The sequence below is a fragment of the Meles meles genome, chromosome 11 (assembly GCF_922984935.1).
Source record: "Meles meles chromosome 11, mMelMel3.1 paternal haplotype, whole genome shotgun sequence".
Classification (NCBI taxonomy): Eukaryota; Metazoa; Chordata; class Mammalia; order Carnivora; family Mustelidae; genus Meles; species Meles meles.
This window is the reverse complement of record NC_060076.1, coordinates 34,478,126-34,502,037: the sequence shown is the minus strand read 5'-3', so window position 1 is coordinate 34,502,037 and position 23,912 is coordinate 34,478,126. Positions and strand designations below refer to the sequence as shown.

The following is a 23,912-nucleotide window of genomic DNA, read 5'->3' as shown; positions in this document are numbered from 1 at the left end:
CCCATGCAGGGCTCAATCCCAGGACCCCGAGATCATGACCTGAGTCAAAGGCTGAGGCCCAACCCACTGAGCCACCCAGGCGCCCCTCTGGGGCTGTTTCTTTCTCTAACAGGCCTGGTGACTTGGATCTGCCTTCCCCTCCCCCTGGGCCTGGCTGCAATGCCAAAGAGAACCACATGAGGGCGCCAGAGCCACACTCGTGACAAGACTGCCATCCAGTTAGACCAAGGTCCCTTTGAAACTACCCTAGAGGACAGCAATCCCTGTAAGCCTGGGATGCTTCCATTGAGGAGGGAGCCAGCAAGAAAGAACTGGATTATAAACTCGGCCCGAGAAGAATCCCCACGCCTACCCCAGTCTTCCCAGAGCTACGTTGGCCAAGGTGACCCTCTGAACTGCCCCCTCACCCAGCCCCTGCGACATGTTAAGACAGAATTGCTGTGTGTCCTTGTGCAAGTCCCTGTCCCTCTCTGGGCCTCAGTTTCCAGCCTACACTTCTGGGTTCCTGTGCAGAGATGTCCTAGGGCAGGCATCTGGCTGCTCGCTGACCACTTCCTGTCGAGGACAGTTGAGGATGTTTTCTGTGCCCAGCTTCCTGCTCCAGGTCACTAATTTGTCACTGGCTCTGCTGCATGCTCAGTGTTTATGAAATTGAACTGAAGCAGAAATAAAATCCTTCCTAGAACATAAAACAGAGTTTGGAAGTGACCACTAAAGACATTTTCTCCTTGCCCTTCAGGAAATTCCTGGTTGCAGAGCACTGGTATTGCCCTTGGCTGGGTCCTGGGGGGTGGGGTGGTGTGTGTGTGTGTGTGTGTGTGTGTGTGTGTGTGGTTATGGTGTGGGGTGTGCTCTGAGGGGCTTGGGATTGGGAGTTGGAAGAGTGGATTCGGGATCATTGGAAAATGGGAGGGAGAAGAGAACCAAAGCCTAAGTCCTGGGGACCATGGGGGAGGAAGGGGCCTGCTGGGGGGGCAGAAGGCCCTGTCCTCGGGAGATAGAGGCAGGAGGGGCATGAATTCCTACACTGGGAGGTGGGGGTCAGGGGCCACCCCACAGATGCCGATCTGTGTTGAGTGCATTTGGGCCATAGACCCTCCCCCACCCTTCCTACCTCAGGCTGCATGATGACGTCATCACGATGCTAGTGTGAGGGCAAATGATGGGAGACCCTGCACTTCTCCTTTAGGAATCACTCCCTCCAGAAAACAGGAGGCCAGCACCTCCCGAGTCTTCAGGGAATTGCTTCCTGACTGGAGAAGACCAACGCACATCCCCTTGCCCTGCTTTGTTGTTTTTTTTTTTTTTTGCCTCCACAGGATGAAGCCCTAGGAGACCCAGCCAGGCAGTTCCACTCTCCCTGGTGATCCCTGCACCTGTTCCTCTGCCTGGAACACCCAGGCCTCATCCTTCAGGGCCCTTTCCCAGATTCAATTCCTGTGTCTGGGCCCCCCTCAGCTCTTGGCCCCACCCTGTTAGACCATGTGTAGCTCCCTGTTTCCCCCCCCACGATGGAAACTTCCTCAGGGTAGGGTCTGGGTCTCATTCTCCTGTGTATCCACCAGGTCCGAGTACCAGGAAGTACTCAACAAATGTTTGCTGAACAAATTAATTTGTTTTCATTTAACGAGCTCATTAGGGCTCTATCTTTCTCTTAATTAGGAAGCAGGAGGTTCTGTTTTACCTGTAACAATTCACAGAGCCTCAGCCCCTGCGAGCAGAAGGCAATCAAACTAGATTTCTGGGGCACATGGTTGCATCACAAAGAGGTGACACGTGTGCTCAACGAAGTCCATGCAAACACCACGACCGGATGTTAAAAGCTTCACATTAAATATACATTATCATACAGCTTATCACACAGAATTAGAGTTTATGGGATGCTTTTTTAGCAGTAGGTGGCTGGCACAGGTTCTTGGCAGTGACCCACAGCCCCAAAGAGAGGGGATGGCTAGGCTGAGGGCAGCTACCCGTGTCCTGGTGGCACCCGAGTGGGTCTCCGTGGGGTTCTGGAAGGTGCTCTGATAGCTAAGGCTCTGGACTGTGCTGTCTCCTTCTGGACATCTTGATCCATTTGGTCTGTGCTGGTAAGTGAATCTGGAAGGGGGAGGAGACAGACGTGGCAGCTTGCTGGACGACTGCCCGATCCAGCCGGATGCTTCATGGGCGCCCATGGGCCAACTCCAAATGCCAGCCTGCCCCGTCTGCCGGGTTTCTGCACGCATCGTCCCTAGAGTCCGTGAGAGCAAATGGCAAGCCTGGCCGTCTGTCCCTGCTAGGCCCTTGGACGAAGGACATCAACCGCTTTTGGAGTGTCCTGGAGAACTGGCCAAAGCTTGGGGTTAAAATCTTACAAAGAGAATCTCCAGGTCCTGTGACCACAGTAGAAGGAGAATGCTCGCCAAGGGCTTTACCTGTTGACATGAAGCCTTTGCTGGAAGCTAGATAAGGATTCCCCTCTGCTCACTCACTGGCCACAGAGGGGCACCGGCACCGAGCCACCCTGGGAGGGGACCCATAGCTCAGCTCCAATTGGCCCCACCTTCCTGAAACCCCCGACCCTTTTCACCATTTTCCTTAGAAAGGCGGCTCCATGAAGCTCTCTCCTGACAGGCAGGTGGGCCCTCTCTCCCCACAAAGCCTCCTTTCTTCCTGTGGTCACCATCTTGTGGTGGTGGTGGGGGGGGGGTTGACGAAAAGGCCCTTGACTCCTCAGGGCTCAAGGATAGAGCTGCTGAAGTGGTTGGGCATTATGGTCAATAATGAGGCCCGCAAAAAAGGGAAAGAAAGGAAACAAAACAAAACAAAACACCCAGTGCTGTGGCTCTGAGCAACGCAGCCGGTTAGTGGCTGGAGGTTGTGTTCTGAGACAAAATGCTGAGGGCGAGATATTGTGTGGCAGGGAGCCTTTTTCTTCCCCCCTCAAAGAAATCCAGCTCATTTTTTCCATTAATTGGCAGCTGATGAAAAAAAAAAAAAAAAAGCCCAAACCAAAACCAAACCAATGCCAGTAACCTGAATGTGAGTGTTTCTGAAAGGGAAAAGCCGTTTCAATTGTTAGATATCCAAGAAAACATGAATACACACCGACAGAGGAAATGGTCACAATTAGAGGAAGAAGAGGGAGAGGTTCGTAAAATTAAGGCAAAAATTCCTTTTAGCAGCTCCCATCCTGTAAGCTAGCTCCTCTGTCCCTAAGGGCAGCTGGAATTTGGGCCTCCCAGTGAAACTTCAGGAAGACTGGGGCAGGGGAGGGCCCAGGAATCCCTTAAGAGAGCAAAGTCAACAGCAAAGCAAGCTAGTTTTTCAGGCGATAGGCACAGAGCCTTTTCTTTCTTCCTTTTTTTTTTTTTTAATATTTTATTTATTTATTTGACAGACAGAGATCACAAGTAGGCAGAGAGGCAGGCAGAGAGAGAGAGAGAGAGGAGGAAGCAGGCTCCCCGCCAAGCAGAGAGTCCAACTCCAGGCTTGATCCCAGGACCCTGAGACCATGACCTGAGCTGAAGGCAGAGGCTCAACCCACTGAGCCACCCAGGCGCCCCAACACAGAGTCTTTTCTGACGAGGAATTTGGTGTGCAAGACTGTCCACTGAGAAGTTCACACAGCTCCTGTACTGACCCAGCCTGCAGCCTCCGAAGTGCCCCGTGGGCCTCTGGGCCTGCAGGTGGGGGGAGAAAGCTCATGCAGGCTCACCCCGCCCCAGCTTGAGGGGCTATTCCCACGTCCCCAGCCTCCTCTAAGTGGACCCTTGGGATCCAGTCTCCTTTGGCACTTGTTTGGACAAATGCCAATTACTCTCATTTTCTCATCCACTAAAAGAGAGAGAGAGAGAGAGAGGGAGAGAGAAATGTGAATCACTCCAGGTACTCTCTTGCCTCAAAGGACGTTTGGGAAAATGCAAAACAGACAAAAGGTCAGGATGGAGTCTTGGGAGACCAGACCCAAGCCGTGCCCTAAGTGGTAATCATGAGGCAGCTCGGCCTGTGGGAGCAGCAGGCGGGAGGGGCTGTCAGGACGGAGATAGCACCAGGAAGGACGACCCAAGGGGTGGACTGGGCAGAAAGAACAGTTGCCAAGGAAACAGCTTTGGCTACAAACCTTGGCAATCCACGGCAGCCCCCTCCGTGAGCGCGGCTCTCAGTCCTGCTCTGCCCATTTGCCAGGGGCTGTGGCGAGTCCGCTCTCTTCACGGGGCCTCTGAGACCGCGTGTGAGCAGCGCGCTGGAAGCATCTCTGAAGCCTGGGCGATTCTGAAGGTCTAGGACTGCCACTGATGTTCGAACTGAGCCCCTCCTGCTGGGGACGGTGGTCACCGAGCTCCCGTTCCAATCGGATAGGCAGGGCAGGGAGGAAGATGCACGCTGAAGACACCGCAACTCCTGCTGTTTGGACTCCTCGAGCCTCCGTCGGTAGATGGAAGCCATGTCTGTCATGCTGCTGGGTGGGACTCTGCTATTTCTTTCTCTTTTTGAAAGATTTTATTTATTTACTTGAGAGCACATGCACACGCAGGCAGAGTAGAGGAAAAAAGGAGAAGGAGGCTCTGACCTGAGTGCAGGACCTCACGTAGGGCTCGATCTCATGACCCTGAGATTGTGAGCCGAGCTGAAATCAAGTGTCAGATGCTTAACCCATGGAGCCACCCAGGACTCCTGGGTTCTTCTGCTCCTTCCACCAGCATTTAACCAGTGTGGTGGTGGGTGAGTGGGGGCGTTGGACAGGGGGAACTGAGAGCGAGCCCTTCACAGCCGTAGGGGGCGCTGCCCTGAAGGCGTGGGAGGAATCCCCGCTCCTGTCAAGGACAAAGGTAAGTTAGAGGTGGGGTGCAGCAACGTGTGTCTGTATCTGCAGGGAAGCAGTATGGATGGCCGGAGACCTCCAGGACCCCCCACAGTTCAGGATTTGTCTTCCGCCAGGAGCAGGGTAACAGCGAGGCCATGGAGGGCCAGAGCGCTGGCCATGGAGCCTGCCAATCTGGGCCAAGAGCCTCTTCTGCTTATGAGCTCTGTGACGTTACGCAGGTTTCCTTCCCTCTCTGTGCCACCCTTTTCCCCATGTTAAATGCCTCAGAGGGTCGCGGGGGTGGGGGAGCCGTCTGTGGATGGCTGGGTGCTGTGCAGACTTGCCATCACTGGGGCAGCTACAGGAGGAAGGGAGAGCTTGGTTGTTGGGTCAGCGCCAGAGGCCACTGCTGCTGGAGGCTGAATGTGGGGCCCGGCTGCACCTTCCTGAGGCTGGCTCTCAGGGGGCAAAGAAAACCCCCCCTGCTCCACTGACTGCCTCTGCCTCTGCTTCCCTCCCTCCCCAGGACCTGCCATACCACACGTGCCAAAGACATACCTTGCTCTGGGGATGAAACCAGCACTGCCCCCCTCAGACACCCTCTGTGGTGTATTTAAAAAAAAAAAGGATAAGAATATATATTAAATGACTATTTTATTTACACACCCTATTCATAAATAATTGAAACTTCTTTGTGACTGCACAATGATTCCTTGAAGATCCCCTAAAGATTACACTGAAGTGACTAAAAGTGGATTAGTGGGTTACTCACTTCTGTGTGTGACCACGTTCTCTCATGTATGGGCTCACACTCACACACACACACACACATCAGAGGGGAGGCGGGACTCCCAGGCTCTTGTGGGCTCTCAGAGCACCCGCATTTGTCTCCCAGCACCAGCGGGCCCGGAGGGAAACTGGGCCCCCTCCCACAGGTGTGAATTTGTGACAGCTGGAGAACAAAAGAGCGGCAACCCAGGGAGCTCCCGCCCCGCCCCTCGCCCCTCTGGAGCTGCTCTCCTTTGTTCATCCTGGAAGGCATCTCTTTGGATTTGCAAATATTTTAATTCACAGAAACTCAAGGAGGGGGTGGGGGTGGGGGCTGGGGTGGCGCGCTGGCTGTCCTGCTGTCTTTATCCAGGCTTCTTCCAGCCCCCACGAGTGGCAACAGCATTCTAGAGACATGCAGTGGTGTGCTAGTACCATACACACGACAAACTGGGCGTGGCCGGCGACAGCGGCCAGGGCCTCTGGCTCCTCCAAGTCTGGGCTCTGTCACAGAGCAGCGTGGGGCTGGTCCGCTCAGAGGGTCCGCACAGCCACCGGGTAGAGGAGGGACAAGTGCTCGGCCCCTTTGATGGGCAGCTTTCTGGTGGTGTAATAGTGGATGACTTCCGGGACACTGTCGAACGGGGGGCTGTTCTGACCCAGAACGTACTTCTCTTTGGTTTTGGCCAGTTTCATGTGCATAAAGCCCTGGTTGCTCCTGCGAACAAAACATGGAGGTTATTGGGATCTGCAGAGTGACAAAGGTCGAACAGCCATGCTACCCAAGACCAAATGAAATGCAGCTGCCCCTCAACGGCCCCAAGCCCAGCACAGACTAGGAACCAGCAACAGAAACTGCTGGAGAGTCTTTTCTGGGCCTTGAGAGCTTTGGAGGCTCCCTCAGGAAAACAAACCCCTGGACTTGGCTCCTCTTCCTGTCACTCACTCAGTATTGAAGCCTCGCATGGCAGGCACAGTGTATGTGTAAGTCCCCAGCTCTCTGACAAGTGTGCGGGACAGGTCATCCCGCCACCCCCCACCCCGTTTACAGATGAGGAAACAGCGTGGCAGGGATGACATAAGAGCTGTTTCCCAAAAATTGATGCTCCCCTTTCCACAGTACTCTACTGTCAGTAGGAAGGGGTGGCCCAGCCAGGAACTACACTTCCCAGCCTCCCTTGCAGCCACTGCAAACATGGGACCAGCGTTAGCCAATGGAATGTCATGAGGATGTGTGTTCTTCCCCCCAGCTCTGCCCCTATGCAGGTACTCTCTTCTCTGGGCTTCCTCCCTCTGTTCAATGAACTCTGCCTCTTCCTCCAAGGCCCAGCCTAAGTGTTTCCTCTGCCAGGAAGTCTGCCAGGCTCCTACAAGCAGAGCTCCTTTCTTCCTCTGTCTGCACTGAGTATACTCATGCCTCCATCAGCACTTGCTTTGTTGAACTACAATTACTTATCTTCTCAATTACTGAAAGTTCCACAGAGCAGGGAGGGCCCAGTCCGTGCCCACCATGCATGGCACCTGCTGAAAAGGGCAGTGTGTGGGTCCCTCGGTGATCAGAGCACAGCCCCATGCCTGTGCTCCACGCAGCTGCCAGCTACATCAACACGCTGTGGGGGGCACAGCTCTTGGATGGCAATGGCCACAGTGCTTCCACCTGGCCCTCGCAGACCCCTCCCACCTCCCACCCGGGTCTCCGGCCCCATTAGATCATGCACTCCTCTGTCAATCTGCCTTTGCCCGAGCCACCTTTTCCTTGCCCACTCAGCTCCAAGCCTGACCTTTTATGATGTTGCTGCCACGCATGCAGATGCTAGGGTTTCCAAAGCACAGTCCAATTTACCTCACGTTTGTCACTTAGTGAGAAAGCTAGGACGCGGACCTCCTGCTGCCTTCTCTAGACCCCCAGGCCTGGGGGCCGGGCTCCCGGGGCACCAAGGCCCAGCCACCGGCGAAGCCGAGCTGCACATGGACACAAGTCTGCAGGTTCCTCGGCTCCAGCCCTCTTGCTCCGGCAGCTCCCACAGGGGCCGTGGAGGGCTCACACGCATCGCTTCTAGTCGGGACTGGGCTCCCCGCGCGCACCAGCGGCTGCTCTATTAACGTGTCAATTCGGACTCCAGGACCATTTTCAAATGGCAGAGCAAATGCTTAATGAAGGGCGGGCACTGAGCAATACATCTGCTCATAATAACGTATTTAGAAATGTCACCCTCAGCTTAAAGGAAATCGTTCGGAGAGCAATTATGTTTCAAGAGAGAATAATTCTGTAAAGAACTAAAATTTAAATCAAGATTTTTTAAGGCTGACAATGTTCTAATTACAGAGCCCGTGGCAAGTTCTGCTCCTCAGTGAAGGGTCATTTCATTGGAGAATTGCCTCTGACGCCTCTGAGAAGCAGGAGGCGCGCTTGCCTCAGCTGCTAGGAAGGAAACGGTGTGCATTCCATGAAAAATGTACAACCCCAGTTAAGCGGAGACTAGCCACCCACCACGCTGGAGAGATCATAGAGCAGGGTGGGCGTGGGGCCTGGGACTGTCACAGGTCTACAACTGGGATGCAAAGTGCAGGCTGTGTTAAGACGGGATCGCAGCAGCTAGCCGTGGGCCGGCAACAGGCGTATGGAGTTGCAGGCGGAGCGGATTTCATTTTTAAGGAGGTTAAGGAAAGTAACTCCTACGGTTTAATGGGACGTTTTTACAGCAGTCGTTCTTAAAACATGCAGCAAGGGAAGTGGGCGGGGAAGGTGAGAAAGCTGACAGAGCCAGAGGCAGAAGTGGAAGCTGCTCTGTTCCCAGACCACCAGCTCGGCCTGGAACTGCGGAATGGCCACCAGGTGGTTGGAAACCTCCCTGTCAACAGACACGGGCCGGGAAGGGCAGCTGTCAGCACTTCCCTCAAGTGCTTCCAGCACTCAGATTTCATTACACACAGGTTTAGGACTCTGAACTAACAAAGTTCAGGGACCGTGGCAGAGGACTCGGGCTCTATGACCTCCCCACAGTCCCTGGCATGACCACTGCCTGGCACAGGATAGGGGCCCACGAGCTGGCTCTCCCGTGAGGGGCCCCCTGCAGGAGTGGTCCTGCCCACCCCATGTTCGCTGGACCCGAGGCGGTTCTTTGGGCGTACTTGGCTCTGTCCCTGCGTCCACTGCCTCTGTGGGGGAGGCTAACTGGATGACCTCTGAGGCTGCTTCCAGGCCTAAGGTCCTGGATTCCACATGGATAAGCTTAAGCTGTTGCCCACTTGTGAAGGTGTCCTGCTGGAAGACGCCTGGGGGCAGCCTCATGCCCCATTCCAGGGCTGCCCACTGCCCTGTAGTCTCATGGGGCACTGGCCTGAATGGTCATCACGGTCAATGTTTCCTGAGCATTTCCAGGGATCCAGGCTTTATGCTGAGCCCCAAGGCTCAAACAGAAGGTGGTCAACCCGGTGTCACACAGCAGTCAGCAGCAGCGCTGCTCCCCTCCTTGCTGGGCCTTTCCCAGGGTCCATGCTCCTGACCTCAGTACGATCAGCTCTGAGAGGCTACTGAGAGCCTGAGAGCCTACTTAGCCCTCAACACTCCATGTGAGGCCTGGCAGGGTGGTAGGGGAGAGACCTTAGACCTTGCACAAGTGACTCCTTGACTCTGGCCTCAGTCCCCAGGTGCTTGCTCCACAGGGCTGACGGTGGGCCACTGACAGCACAGGGCTGGCCCGGAAAGGTCACCCCAAGCACTGGGAATGGCCCGTCCTGACCGGTGAAGCTCCCAACTATGTAAACAAGGTGGTGACCCATCCCATGGCCTTGGCAGGCCCTGAGAGTCGAGCAGGCTTGGTTTCTTGAGACAATCTGTCAAACTCCGACTCACGAAAAGGTCAGGTAGAACCCTGTCAACACACACCCGGGAGATGTGGTGTAATGATACATCCTGATCGGATGGCCACAAGGTCCCCACGCGTGAGATGTTACCTAACAACCACTAAAGATTTAAAAACAGCTGCGAAGGGATGGCTTGAATGACTCCCGACTCAACACAGAAGATGTCTCACATGAGAAGAGAAAAAAAAAAAAAATCAGAATTTCTAGGGAGAACACAGTGTGCATCAGACGCCCAGTGTCCCCAGGGATGCTGTGGCGACTTTGAACAGAGCTTCTGAAGCTCGAAGCCACCTGAGGACCCCTTCCTCTCACCCTCTTGGGGAACCTGGGAGGAAACCGAGGCTGGAGAGAGCAACACTTGGGCCCAAGGCACACAGCAAGGTGGGCTGTAGCTGCAGCCAGAACCTAGAGCCCTTGCATCCAGGATCTCGAGGGCCAGGTCCTGGGCCAAGCCGCCTCCCCATCACCCCTTTCTGGGAGGGCACTGGTCCCCAGGGAGCTCAGACAGGCTGCTGCCACCCGCCAGACTCCTGTGTCGGTCCTGCCTCCTTTGATAGGACATCTTCTGAGAGCAAAGTCACAATTAGGGGTGTCTCCAGTGGCTGACCTGTCTAATGAGTCATGTACGGCTGGCAGAGGCTTGGGGGTGCTGGGGCTGTCACTGCGTTTAGTTCGTTCATTAACATCACAAAAAGCACCTCCTCATCACCAGGATTATCAAACGTGCCTGGTGAGCCGGGCCTAATAACAGGCCCCACCTCGTCTCATAATCACGGGCTTTAATAAAACATCACTCAGCCCGCAGCTGCCGGCCCGAGCAGGGTACAAGGCCTCACCTCTCGCTTTTAGACCTAATTGCTTGATGCATATTTCATGAAGGATTCTGAGTAATCGTTATGTTAAATCGCTTCTTTTCATGATGAAATGACTTAAAAATACTTGCATATAATATTTATGCAGGAGAAGGCAAGGAAATTGCCTTTTGGGACTAGCATGTAGGACCTATTACAGGAATCCACATCCAGAGAGGATCTCTGGTTCCCTTCTACTGCAAGGTGGGTGGCTGGGGAACTGCTCCCTTGACGGAGATGTCCCCGAATGCTGTCCCTCGGCTCAGAGCTGACCATGGTTCCCTAAGACCATGGCACAAGGAACGCCACCTGTGCCGCTCACATGCCTGGCGTGCGCACCAGGCAAGGAGCTGAGCTGGTGCTACAGGTTAGCTCACGGAAGCCCACGGCAATGCTAAGTTGGTGTAACTACCACTGTTTACAGATAGGAAGACTGATGCTGGGGGCGGTTGTGTGCCAAGTTCCACAGGACGGGGTGGGGCTGGGGTTTCCCTAGGGCTGTCCAACTCTAAAGTCTATGTTCTCTTCTTAGCCTGAGGTGAGTGTTCCGGGATCTGAAGCTACCACTGCCTCCTTTTCCCCTGCTCGGCCACCAAAGCAGATGGATCCAGGTGTCTAGGTGGGCCTTCGGACTCCTTCTGCCTTGAGACGTGGGCTCCCCGCGGCTCTGCAAGCTCCTGAGAATCCTGTCTGCTCGTTGTGGTGTTTCTCAGCAGGCCAAGCCTTACTTCCCTCTGGGCCCTCAGCACCTGCCTGGCCCACAGTTGGGTACGTGGTCCATCTGCCCATTATCCATCTATCCATCTGCTATCTAGTGAGGGTCTGTCCTGAGCCAGCAACGAGGATCCACCTATCCTTCCCTGGCGGCTGTTCCACTCTGTCCCTCAGGGTGGCCCGGCTAGGGTGGAAGCCACCGCCCCCAAGGCCAGACACAGTAGCTGCTCTGTGTAGACAGCACTGGTCCCGGGACAGCCAGTGAGGACTAGCTGAGCGAGCTTACTGCGGGGCCGAGCCGTACCTATGAGCAGTGTGAAGCCACTTCAGAGAGAACATGCTGTGAGAGCCCTGGGCCAGCGGGAGAGAAGTACCCAGAACTCAAGTGCCAGGGGCCCTCAGGGGACAGGAACCTGGCTGCCATCTCCTGAGGGACCTACTGCATGCAGGCTAGCTAGCATCCACAGACACCGGGACCTTCCAGCGAAGGGCCTGGGGACACAGAGATGTATGACAGTGTTAGCGGTCACCCCCGGTTCACAAATGGACCAACCTCTGGCTTCAGAGAGACGCTGCGAGGGCTGGCATTATCTGCAAGACATCCACGGCACAGATGAGAAGACGGCTGGAGGACAGTGAGAGGACATGAGGGTGTACCGAGCCAGAGGACGGGAGGCTCCCTCCAGCAGACACGGTCTAGGAGTCAAGGGAGCAGGGGACGGGGGGCTTACAAGGTCACCTGGCAAACACCTGCATGCCGCCCACTGCCTTCCGAAATAGCCTTCACCGCGATAAGCCTCAGACGCACGTGCCAAGTTATGGCAAACAAACGTTTAAAGGTAAACGCTGCTGAGCGCAACGACTTGATTTACAACCAAATAATTAGACTTTCAATAAATGCATCAACGGTGATTAGCCTTTCTGGGCCACCTGGGCATTTCTCAAGCACTAAGTGGGCGGCCCAGGGTGAGGGCCTCCAGTAAATCATGACAAACAGCCGTCTCCAGGCAGAAGGAGAGGTGGCGGAGGCCTCTCCCGGCGAACATGGGGAGGCATGAGGTCTGCCTTGTGCCACACAAAGCAGCAGGTAGGCCAAAATGAATGCATTTGGGGTGATTTTCTCAGAAGACTAACAATGTTTTAGGCAGGAGGACTTTAAGAATCAAGGCTGACAAGAGAGTAAGCCTCCCATTACTGCAGGTGTGAAAGCAGGAGGGTAATGATGCCTGGGGGTCAGGCCAGGTGACTTTTGCAGTTCCCTTGTCCGGTATTCCCAGTTCTCAGGCTCCGCCAAGCATACACGAAAACTTCAAGAAGGGCGGAGGCAGGGGTGGGAAGGGGCAAGATGGTCTAGAGTGTTTGGTTTCCCCTTTTACTTGTAATTGAGGTCTCTCCTAGGAATGTGAACACCTTTTTGTGTTTAGCACAGGTTGGGGGGACAGTGGGGGCTGGACTGACGTCAGAGCAGACTGAGTTCAAACTCTGATCCCACTGATGTCATTGGCCGGGCAAATCCCTTCTCCCCGGGTCTCAGTGTCCCCATTTGGGAAAGGTGGAGGAAGGCTCTCCAGCACTCAAGCCAGTGAGGGACACCCCCAGGTGGGTGGGGGCCACCCCAGCAACAGCCAGGAGAACTAAGGAAGGGCAGCGTGGCTAGCCTCGATGCAGGAAAGCAATCCAGCAGAGCCCTCAGTATAGTGGATCCCTAGGCTTAGGGAAGACACCATGACAACAGGAGTCCCAACACCTGTGCCCACAGATGGAGAGAACGCATTTGTCCCCGAGTGGTCTCCATCTGCTGCGACAAGTCATTCCCAGACCACACTCTCCTTGGAGCAGTGCTTCTCCACTGAGGTGAGCTTATCCCTTCTGGCGGATAATTCGGCGACGCCTGGAAACTCAGGGGCTGCCGGCATCTTGGTGGAAACCCAGGGTGCTGCTCACGAACCTAGGGTGCACAGGACAGCCCCTACAACAAAGACTAATCCAGCCCCAAATTCCAGCAGCACTGAGGTTAAAGCTGACACATACTGCTGTCCAGTGCCTAAAAATGTGCATTTGTGAAATGGGAGTAACGAGAGTTCCCCTCACGGTAGTTATGAGGGTAAGTGAGAACGTCCTTGGGAACGAAGTGTGAATGCTTGATAAAGCTTAGATCGTCTGGCTCCATATCTGAGGACTTGACATGCAACACAGAGCTGGCCGAACAGCTTGGCTACTAAGGGTCCAGGCTGTTTCCAAGGCCCAACCTCTGCCCCTACCACCCCAACAGTCAGCAGGTCGGGGGGCCGTGCCAGCCTGAAGGAAGCTCCAGAACATGGACCTGAACAGGGAGCTGTGGGGGTGAGCCCCAGCGGCTGCAGAGAGGACTCAGAGGCACAAGGGAAGCAGGACAGCTCCCAAAGGAACCACCGCCTGTGGATTCAGGGTCCCCCAGACCTGGGTCTGAGTCCCTGTCCTGCCATGTTGAGCTGTGGCTCCCTCGGCCTCTGCTTCCTCACCTGTGGAATGGAGCTCCCACCTCTCCCAGGGCTGTATGACGTCTGAGCTAGGCAGTGCGTGAGCTAGTCTGGCAGATGCTGAGGCTCGGGGTTCTGACATGGCTCTGTTTCCAACCGCTCTGCAGGAGTCTGCATACAAGTTACTGCCCATCTGGTTTGTCTTGCTGGCTCCATGCGGTCAGGGCCGAGCAGTGAACGTGTCTTCCCGTCTGTCTGGTCTATCATTCATGGCCATGTTGGCAGCGCAGAAGCCATGGATGTCCAGGCAGAGTCCGGGCTGCTGGACCACCTCCTCCAGCTGGGCAGCCCACCTGGCTAGGGTAGGAGGCCTAGGTTCCGGCCCTGGTTCTGTCCTTGGGTGACACTGGGGAGGGTGTGTATTTCCCTGACATCAATTTCCCCGTGGGGCACGGGGGTGGCTCAGTTGGTTAAGCCACTGCCTTTGGCTCAGGTCATGATCCCAGAGTCCCAGGATTGAGCCCCATATCAGCTTCTCCCTCTGACCTTCTCCCCCTTGTGCTCTCTCTCTCTCTCTGTCTCTCTCTCAAATAAATAAATAAAATCTTTAAAAAAAAAAAATCAAGTGGTATTTCATGGCCCTATCAAAAGCACGTTGTTACCACAGGGGTCCACATGAAAACAATAGGAAAGAGGAGGAAAGAAGTTTCTATGCTTAAAAAATACTGGTCAGGGGGTGCCTGGGTTAAAGACTCTGCCTTTGGCTCAGGTCATGATTCCAGGGTCCTGGGATAGAGCCCCACAAAGGGTTCTCTGCTCAGCAGGAAGTCTGCTTCCCCCTCTCTCTGCCTCTCTGTCTACGTGTGATCTCTGTCAAATAAATAAATAAAATCTTAAAAAAAAAATACTAAAAAAAACCCAAAAACAAAAGAACAATACTGGTCAGGGGCGCCTGGGTGGCTCAGTTGGTTAAGCATCTGCCTTTGGCTCAGGTCATGATCCCGGGGTCCTGGGATTGAGCCCCACTTTTGGGCTGCCTGCTTAGCAGGGAGTCTGCTTTACCCTTGCTCTCTGCCCCTCCCCGCACTTGTGCTCTCTAGTTCTCTCAAATAAATAAAATCTTAAAAAAAAAATACCGGTCATACATGATCCGTGGTATTTACTAAGTACCTATGATGTGTACTTCTCTGCATTCACCATTTCTGAGCAGACCAGATATCCAGCACAGCTTCTAAGACTATTGGTTCCCTGCCCTCAGTTCACAGATGACTTAGGAGGCCCAGAGAGGGGTGGAGGTTTGCTCTAAGTCCCCAGTGAATCAGGGGCTGGAATCCCCCCACACCCACCCCCATGCCATCAGATGTAGGGGCTGCTTGGGCACCAGCGGTAGCCTCGTCCGCAGGGATGGGGGATGACAAAGTGGAGGGTGAGGATGGGGGAGGGGTGCAGAGAGAAGGGAAGCAGCAATCTTCCACACCCTGAATCTCATGCTTCTCCTCCAATCATGGGGCCGGCCCCTACTATCCTCCCAGCCCAACTCCTGTGCTGGTGGGGGCTTCCCTTGCTCACTGACAGAGGCCATCCACTAGCAGAGCAAGGAAGGGACTTCCCCACAGAGCACCTGATCCAACTTATTTTGTTTCTAAAATGGTGGGGGGGGGGGAGTAAAGAAAGAAAATCCAGAGGGCTCTTTAAAGACTACAAGTTAAAACAGATCCATTTGCCAGTGACCCTGCCCCTAACCTGGGGGTAGTTTTCTCTTCTCTGGAATTTCAAAGGCACACAGTTGTTGCAAGCCACCCAAACATCCTGGCCAAGGGCCTTCGCAAATCATATCAATGACAGTTCTTCTCCTGTGGAAAAACTCCCAATAGTCCTGGGAATCTGGGCCTCAGTTTCTTTATCTGTGAAATGGGAGTAGTTTTCAATGTACTCTGAAGACCACTGAAAGCAAGTGAACAGAGCTCTGTACCAGACATTAGGAACCTGGTCCCAACTCCAGCTTCTGCCCTCCTGGGCCTCAGTTTCCCCATCTCTATAATGAAGGGACAGGACTGGAGGACCCCTGAGGTCCCGCAAACCGGTAAAGCTTTGAAGCCTGGCACACAGGAGATGTTCACACCACACGACGAAGAAGGAATTACTATGTGGATGTTAAACAAAAGGACTCACCTACTTACAGAAGCGCCAAGCGCCAGGGCTGAAGAGAACCGCATGTTTCTTTAAGCGTGCCTCAGAATGCCACATCACAGTCCTCAAGACTTGTTAAACCTGAGGCTCCCTGGGTCTCTTTGGAACCAGGTCTTTTATTTTTTTTTAAAGATTTATTTATTTATCTAGATGGGGGAGAGAATCTTTCAAGCACACTTTCCACTGAGCATGGAGCCCAACGTGGGGCTCGATCCCATGACCATGAGATCACGACCTGGTCCAAAAGTCAGATGCTTGACCGAATGAGCCACCCAGGCATCCCTAGAACGAAATCTGCTTTTAATTCGCTCTCCAAGAGATTCTGATGCACATTTAGGTTTCAGCGTCCCCATTCTATTTCTATCCCATGATGGAAACACCTTTGTAATACTCACAGTTAGCATCCAGCTTATATCTCTTACCCTCAGCCCTGGGGAGATGACTTCCTACTGAGACAATCCCTTCCAAGTTTTGATGGCTCTGACCAAGGGAAATTCCTTCTTGGACTTAGAGCAGCTCAGTGACCATAGCCTTAGCTCCAAGCTCTGGATCCTGTGACCACAGTCATTCCTTTCTCCCCAGGAAGGCCCCTCAGAGACCAGAATACCAAAGAAGCAGACAAAAGCAGACCCGAGGCTCCAGTTGTCCTCACAGGGCAGCATCTCCTGTCCTTTCCCATCCTGGTCACACCTGCTGTTCACAATCTCTCATGCACTGGGGTCCTGCAACTGGGCATCGTCCCTGGTGGTCTTTCCAGCTTCGCCTTCAGCCCTGCTGTCTGGATATGACCCCATCATCAATGTGGACACACCAGGTCGTTGCTAAACCCCTTCCCAGTGTCTGTTGACCTCCTAAGGCCACCTCCTCCCAAGGTCCAAAGGACAGGATCTGACCGACAGGCAAGTGTTATCAGGTGAAGATAACATTCACTTCCTGACCAAAACCAAAAGAACACCAGGTCCAAGAACATTAAGAAGCTCTGGCTACATTTGGAAGGTTTGCAAATGCAATTTTAAAAGGCCAGTCAGCCCTCGGTAATCTGGGCTCTGGAGGGCAAGTCCTCTTGTGCTGGGCATTCATTCTGGCAGTTTCTTGACAACCTCTGTCCACAGGGTGAAGAATTTTCTCAAAATTAAATCTCTGGCTCTTTGCTCCCTAATGAAATTGATTTCTGCCTTGATACACAACAAAGCTTTCATTTTATTATTTGGCTAGGATTTGACCACATTAATTACAGTTTTTTTTCAGCATGGCTGCAAGTAATTGGATTCCAAAAAGTTACTTACTATATGGAACTGATTGGTTTTTAGAAGCACAACTCCTACAAGAGTAAAATAGTCCACCCTAGTTTCTTCATAGAATACTTTTTTGGTTAAGATTGGACAATTAAAGACAGAAATGGTATTTTTCTGGCCCGAAAATATGAAGTTCAAGTGGGATTATGCTAACATTTGAAGACTGTGGGTCTGAAATCTGGGTGTGCTCAGATCACCAGATCTCATTCATATGCTGCCTAGCTGGTCTTATCTTCACTGTGTCAGAACTCACCCCACCCCCGCATTTTTAATCAGTGTTACTGGTATAATTCTGCCTGCTTCAGAGGACACTCTGCAAGGGCCTGTTCCAATCAATTTCTCCTAGGTACCTGGGACCGCAAAGAGCCTGCTGAGCACTGTGTGAATGCACTGCTCTCTGGGATGCTATGTTCAGCTTGGGTAGGGTAGACACTTTAAGGGTCAAGTGGACATGATAGGCACATGGCCTGTCCTTGGGAAAGCGGGAGATCAAAAAAATGAAGAACCAGGAATATGGGGTACTGCCATGGTCATAGGTAAGTCCCAAGTCTTACTGAGCCCTTTTCCTGGACGGTGAAGTGGGGATGCTGGGACAAGCCAGAGAGAGCTGATGACTTCTTAGTTTGTAAGGCATGGCTCTGTCCATAACAGTGTTGGTCACCTGGGCTGGGGTTGGAGGGCCTGGGGGCTCATATGGTAGGGACAACTGAAAACGCTAGTCGGGACCAGAGGAAGGAAGGATAGTGCAGAGATCTCTCCTCCAATCCCAAACCCAGTTAACCATCCTTCTACCTTGCTGTTACTTCTCTCTTTTTTTTTTTTTTTTTGGCCTTTTTTTTTTTTTTATTTGAGAGAGAGAGAGAGAGGGAGACACAGCGAGAGAGGGAACACAAGCAGGGGGAGTGGGAGATGGAGAAGCAGGCTCTCTGCTGAGCAGGGAGCCCGATGCGGGGCTTGATCCCAGGACTCTGGGATCATGACCTGAGCCAAAGGCAAAGCCACCCAGGCGCCCCTTGCTGTTACTTCTCAATAAATGATCATCTTCCACAGCCCTGATCCAATGCCAACTTCTCCAGGAAGGCTTCCAAGATGCCCCTGGTCAAACGTAACTTTCTTCCTCCTCACCTATTCTCTGCCACATCTCCTTGTATCACACCTACCTGCTTGTTCCCTGGTCCAGACTACCAGCTGAGAGACTCACGTGCCTCCGTCACCCTGCCCAGTTAAAGGCCTGGCACAGTGCGATCACAGCCGTGACAGCCACACCGCTGATCTGTTTGTTGGCCCTGCCCTGAAAGTCTGCTGAGATGGTGGCAGGCTGATTCCCATGCTGCCCGGAACCATGAGCAGTGTGTGGATATTCAAAAGGAAAATAGGGAGAGAACAAAAAGTTCTAATTAAAGCATTTCTAATAAGCTGGTTTTGCCAAACCAGTTGTTTCTGATACTTCTCCTGGGTGAAGTAATCTTAAAAAAAAAGAAAAAGAAAAAAAGAACAAGACACTAAAAGTGGCAGAAATCAGCCCTGGCTGGAAACGAGAAGGTGCCTGCTCACTAGGGAAGCCGTCCAGGAAAAGGTTTGAGGCACCAAGAATAGGAGCAGGGAGGCATCCACCTCAGCAAAGTGGAAGTACGTGTGTGTGTGACACGAGGCATGCACACACGCTCACAAACAGCAAATCATCATTTTTACAGTTTTAGCATTTGAACCGTGGGAGCAAAGATGAGAGCTATAAAATCTGACACCTGATCTTATAAATCTGCCTCAAATACCAAGAACGCTGATGCAGAAAATGGGAGAAGAAAATACAACAGCGGCGCCATGGGGCTCAGAGGTGACAGTGCCTGGGCCCTGCCAGTGACCTGTCACGGGATGCTGGGGGTGTCTTTTTCCCTTCCTAAGCCTGGTTCTCCCATCCCGAAGCCAGGGTCTTGACCCGGATGACTCAAGACCCTTCTGATTTTAAGGGTCTGAAGGTCTAGGGAACAGCCAGCCACACTGCCTCTTGGAATTTTTTTTTTTTTTTAAGATTTTATTTATTTATTTGACAGACAGAGATTACAAGTAGGCAGAGAGGCAGGCGGAAGCAGGCGGAAGCAGGAGGAAACAGGCTCCCGGCTGAGCAGAGAGCCCGATGTGGGGCTCGATCCCAGTACCCTGGGATCACGACCTGAACCGAAGGCAGAGGCTTTAACCCACTGAGCCACCCAGGCGCCCCTGCCTCTTGGAATTTTAGGGTACAAAGCTATCTGCTTTAAGCCGAGCCAAATGCCTCTAGGTGGGGGGTAATCGTATTTCCTCCAGGGGCCCTGACCTAGCTAGAAGCAAATTAAGACCACAGCCCTGTCCTGGGGCAAGCACAGAAGCTCTGCAAACAATCCCACCCGCATCAGCACAGCTTTCCTTCCTCCCACTGTGTTCCTGAGCCTCTGGGCTCTGGAGGCTGGGAGAGTCCAGAGGCTGGGAGCCGTGAAGCCACCTGCTGGGTGACCCTCATACAGGGGGAAGTGGTGGGATTCAGGCCCCCGTCCTCTGCCTGTCCCCCCCCCCCCCCCCCCCCGGCATCCTTCTCTGTGCTGCTGCCCCCTCGCTGATGGCAGAGTCGAGATCTGTGTCTGTCACCATGGCCGGTCCCTGCAGCACCCATATGCCCTCCCCAAGTCCCCAACCAAGCCATTCCCAGATGGCTTTTGCAAAAATATTATTAAACAAGTCATATTAACAAGATGTTAGAAATGTGATTAGAAAGAAATGTTTTTCTCATTTGGACAGACCACCCAGTGCCTCAGAGAAGCTGTCCCGGGGCACGAGAGGTTTCCTGGCGACGGACGGGCAGTTGGAATGCCTCCCCTGGCGGGCGAGCCACACAGGAGGATTTATGCAGGCTGATAGGAGATAATTAAAAACCAGCTGGAAATGTAATCGGGGTGGCTCAGAGGCTCGAAGGACCATGGAGCTTTCAGGGGAGCAAAAAATGCATGCGTGGCTAGGCAGGGACACCCAGTCTGTCAGTGGGCTTGCCTGGCACCATTGGGGCCAGGGGGTGTGCTAGAGAATGGGTTGGCTTTGTGATGCAGGTGCCTGTCACCTCTGAGCTCCGGGCAGCAGTGGAAAAAGGTCAGCTGACTTAGAGAAAGCGTGTTTTCCCAGGTCTTTCTGAAACTGACCATTCCAGGTCCATGCTGCAGCTGGCGATACCACTGCTCACCCGTCATTCAGAAATCCAGATGAGGTTCTGATTCCTCCCTCTTTCTCACCCTCATCAGTTCCACCACAACATGCGCTTCCCCCCACACCCGGCTGCCCTAGTCCTTTACTGCAGCACTCCCAGCAGCCAGCCTGCACCCTTGATCCCTTCCAGACACACCCATGGTCGGACAGGGCTTCTGAAAACCTGTCCTGCCAGCTACAGAGGCCACTGTTGTCCCTTGTGAGCTGCCCTCAACCTCCCTCTCTGCCAGCAGATCCCCAGATGCCCCCAGCTTCTCTGCTGCTTGAGCAGACCCAGAGAAGAAAGTGGATTCTGCCGTTGGGTCATGCATCTTGACACTGTCACTTCAAGCCAGAAAACCACCCTCTAATATTTTTAGATTCCCACAAGCCTGGGAAGGAGCCTTAGGGCCTCTGGCCTGTCTAAACATCGCCCTGGGGAAGATACCAGGCAGTGCCTGGCAATGGGTTTGTGGCCCAGGTCCTGCTCAGAAACTCTGGCGATGGTCCTGGGGCCCAGCTGGAGTGGAAGGGTTGGGGGGGGGGGTTTCTGCTCAGAGAAACAAAGGCATCCCCCTTTCTGCCAAAGGGCATTGGAATGCATGAAAGTCTTGCTCTTCCTTCACTCAGCACTCTGAGGCTCACTGTTGTCGGTTCATCCCCTGCAAGAAGCATTCGAGGAGTCTCTGTTAGGAGCAACAGCCCCTAACTGTGGCATTTCCTTTAAACCTTCTAGAAGGAGAAACCAAACTGCATGCTAATTGAGCAGAAAGTTCATTTTCCCTCCATCAGCCCAGGAAGGAAATGGAATCCTCCACGTAGTGAAAGCAAACACACAGGCCTCCTCCAACTCCAGCCCTGTCCCCGCTGCCCCTGCCTCAGCCCAACTCAGATGCTGCCAGAAAATAGGGCCTGGCTGGGAAGCCAGGAGGTGGGTAACTCCTTCTCCTCTCTGGGCTCCAGCTGCTCCACCCATACAGGGCATCAGGCCTAGTGATTTAAAAGATCTTATGGGGGCACCTGGGTGATTCAGTCAGTTGAGTATCCGACTCCTGATTTTGGCTCATGGCCTTGGGGTCAAGAGATTGTGAGATCAGCCCTCATGGGCCTGCAAGCTCAGCTGGGGGGCGGGGGGGTCTGCTTGGGCTTTGGCCCTGCCGCCCCGCAGTCAAAAATAAATAAGTAAATCTAAGTTAAAAAGAAAATCTCTCTCTGTTCCCTAAATCCCAGGGTTTCTGCTTAGGGTACTTAGTGTATCAGAGCTGCTGTCCTGGCTTGCCACAAAAATGCCTCCCCATGAGAAAATGCTCATTGAGATGCTCATCATCTTCAGCAGGGAGAGCAGAGCGGTTAAGTGACTTACCCAAGGTCACACAGCCAGGATTTGACTCTAGCTCTGTGTGATTTAAAGTCTCAATCACAGCAATGCAGGGTTTTGAGTTGCAGCATGCATAAAGTCCCACCTTAGTAAAGGGGAATGGAGGGGCGCCTGGTGGCTCAGTGGGTTAAGCCTCTGCCTTCGGCTCAGGTCATGATCTCAGGGTCCTGGGATCGAGCCCCACATCGGGCTCTCTGCTCATCAGGGAGCCTACTTGCCCCCCTTCTCTGCCTGCCTCTCTGCCTACTTGTGATCTCTCTCTCTTTCTGTCAAATAAATAAATAAATAAATAATCTTAAAAAAAAAAAAAAAGCGGGGGAGGGGAATGGATATGGGTGTAGACAGAGACTTCAAGGCCAGACCCAGATAACCCACAAGCTTTGAACCACACTGAGCTCTTTCCTCAACAACCTATAGCTCTCCAAAGTCTGTAACAAAGACTGTGAGTTACCACTCACACACTCACTGAGCACTTACTACATGCTAGGCTCATGCTAAGCATCTCATGCATACTGTTTTTTCATTACTATAATTGTAAAGCCCATTTTACAGATGAGGAAACTGAGGCTCAGATATGTTAAGCCCCTTATGCCCAAGACCACCTTGTTATTAAGAGGCGGAGCTGGTGGGGTACGTGGGTGCCTCAGTCGGTTAAGCATCTGACCCCTGATCTCAGCTCATGTGTTGATCTTAGGGTCATTAAGTTCAAGCCCCCACTGGGCTCTGCATTGGGCCTTACCCACAGTGCCTGAATCCTCTTTGGACCATGTCAAAGACCCCCTCCCCGCCCCCAACCCACTCAGTACCTCCTGGGGTCCCTGTCTGCCTGTCCACCTCTCTTTCTTCTGTAGGTCCCTCCTCCTCCAGCCCTCACACCCACCTGGCAGCTCAGAGAGTATGGAGTCAGAGGGGCCCTCTCATTACAGCCAGGCGGTCCTCTGGGTGCACAACCCTGCCTTTCTATAGGCCTTGCCCTCAGGGGCATGGCTGGGAAAAGGGCCACTGCTGGTGGGAGTCCTGGCATTCTGGGGCTGGAGGTCATGCGGTGCAGAGAGCTCCACAACCCCTGGGGAGGCCCTGGTGTAGTCGGAGGGACTGTTCTGGGGCCCGCCCTTGGGAGCAGGCAGCTACCCTGCAGTATCTGGAGCCTCAATGTTGACCCAACAAGGGGATGCGTCCATGGTAGAGGGAAGTTAAGTCCAAGGAGCGAGCAGTCTTTCCTTACCCCTCACCCCCTCCTCACCCTGCAAACCTTTATTATTTCTTGCTCCTGGCTGTCAGCAGCAGCAAACTAAGATTAATCACTCGCCTGCCTGCCCAGACCCAGACATGCCTACTATTTGAAAATTCTCTCCTTTACTGTATAAATCAATGAAGGGAAAGAAGGAAGAAAAACAACTCTACCAGCAACGCGCCCCCAGCACCCCTGGAATGCAACCCATCTGCTCCTCCGGGCCGGGCTACACCCGCCACCCGCCGCTGGAGCCCCAGGAAGCATTTGTCGGCGGAGACTGGCTGTCCTGCAGGCAGCGCAGACCTGCAGCTTCGAGCAGGAACCAGACAGGTGTCCCTAAGCAATCAGAGCAGGAGGCATTTTCTTGATAAATGGTCCTGCTGCTGCCTCCCCTGCTTGGAGGAGGAGATGGAGCCCTGGTCTTCCCACCATCCTTGGAACGTAGGGGAAAGGCACCTCACCCTAACTGTGTGAAGCCCGTAACCTGGGAGCAAATGGACTACTCGAACCCCAGACCTTCACTCTGTGAACGCGGGAGGCAGACATCTGCCCAAGCACCCAGGAGCAGATACAGCTAGGCCTCAGTCCCAGGGCTTCTGACCCAGCCCAGCGCTCTGTCCAGTCTGCTACCTCCAGTGTCTAAAAGCTCTGGGAAACCTGCATTACACTGAGCACCTATCTGCTGGGGGCCATGCGTCGCCGGGCCAACCTGCGGAGCCACGTTACTTCTTACAATGGCTTTATGAGAGTGGCCTACACAGTTTTCCAGGCAACGATCAGGGAAGTAAAGTCACTTGCCTAGCATCACATAGAGGTGAAAGACGGAGCCAGGATTCAAACTCAGGTTATCTCTGACTGCAGAGCCCATGTTCTTCCCTTTACAGCTTAAACAGGGCTGCCCTGGATCCCCCCTGCCCCCTGGGATGCCTGCCACAGACTGCCTGCCTCCTAGGCTCTTGGACTATGCTAGCTTGAGTGGCATGTTTGTGGGCATGTGGAGGGAAAGGGGGGCTCGGGAGGACCGAGGGAGGCAGAAGCGGTGGTTTTCCCTTGATAATACTCATGGTGCACCCTGGTTCACTAAAGATTCTAGAATACACCTCTGAGGACATGACTGCACCTTGCTCAAAACCTTCAGGGACACCTGCAACCTTAGAGGA

At 53.5% G+C, this 23,912-nt stretch overlaps 1 protein-coding gene across 1 annotated transcript in view; it reads right to left on the bottom strand.

The window, feature by feature from the left end:
• Nucleotides 1-5,425: 5,425 nt before the first annotated feature.
• SHB (SH2 domain containing adaptor protein B) overlaps nt 5,426-23,912 on the bottom strand; it is a 136,488-nt gene continuing 118,001 nt past the window's right edge. Inside the window, exon 6 of the mRNA XM_046023452.1 lies at nt 5,426-6,272. Within this exon, the coding sequence (XP_045879408.1) occupies nt 6,089-6,272 (184 nt within the window). The 3' untranslated portion in view covers nt 5,426-6,088. The remainder of the gene's footprint in view (nt 6,273-23,912) is intronic.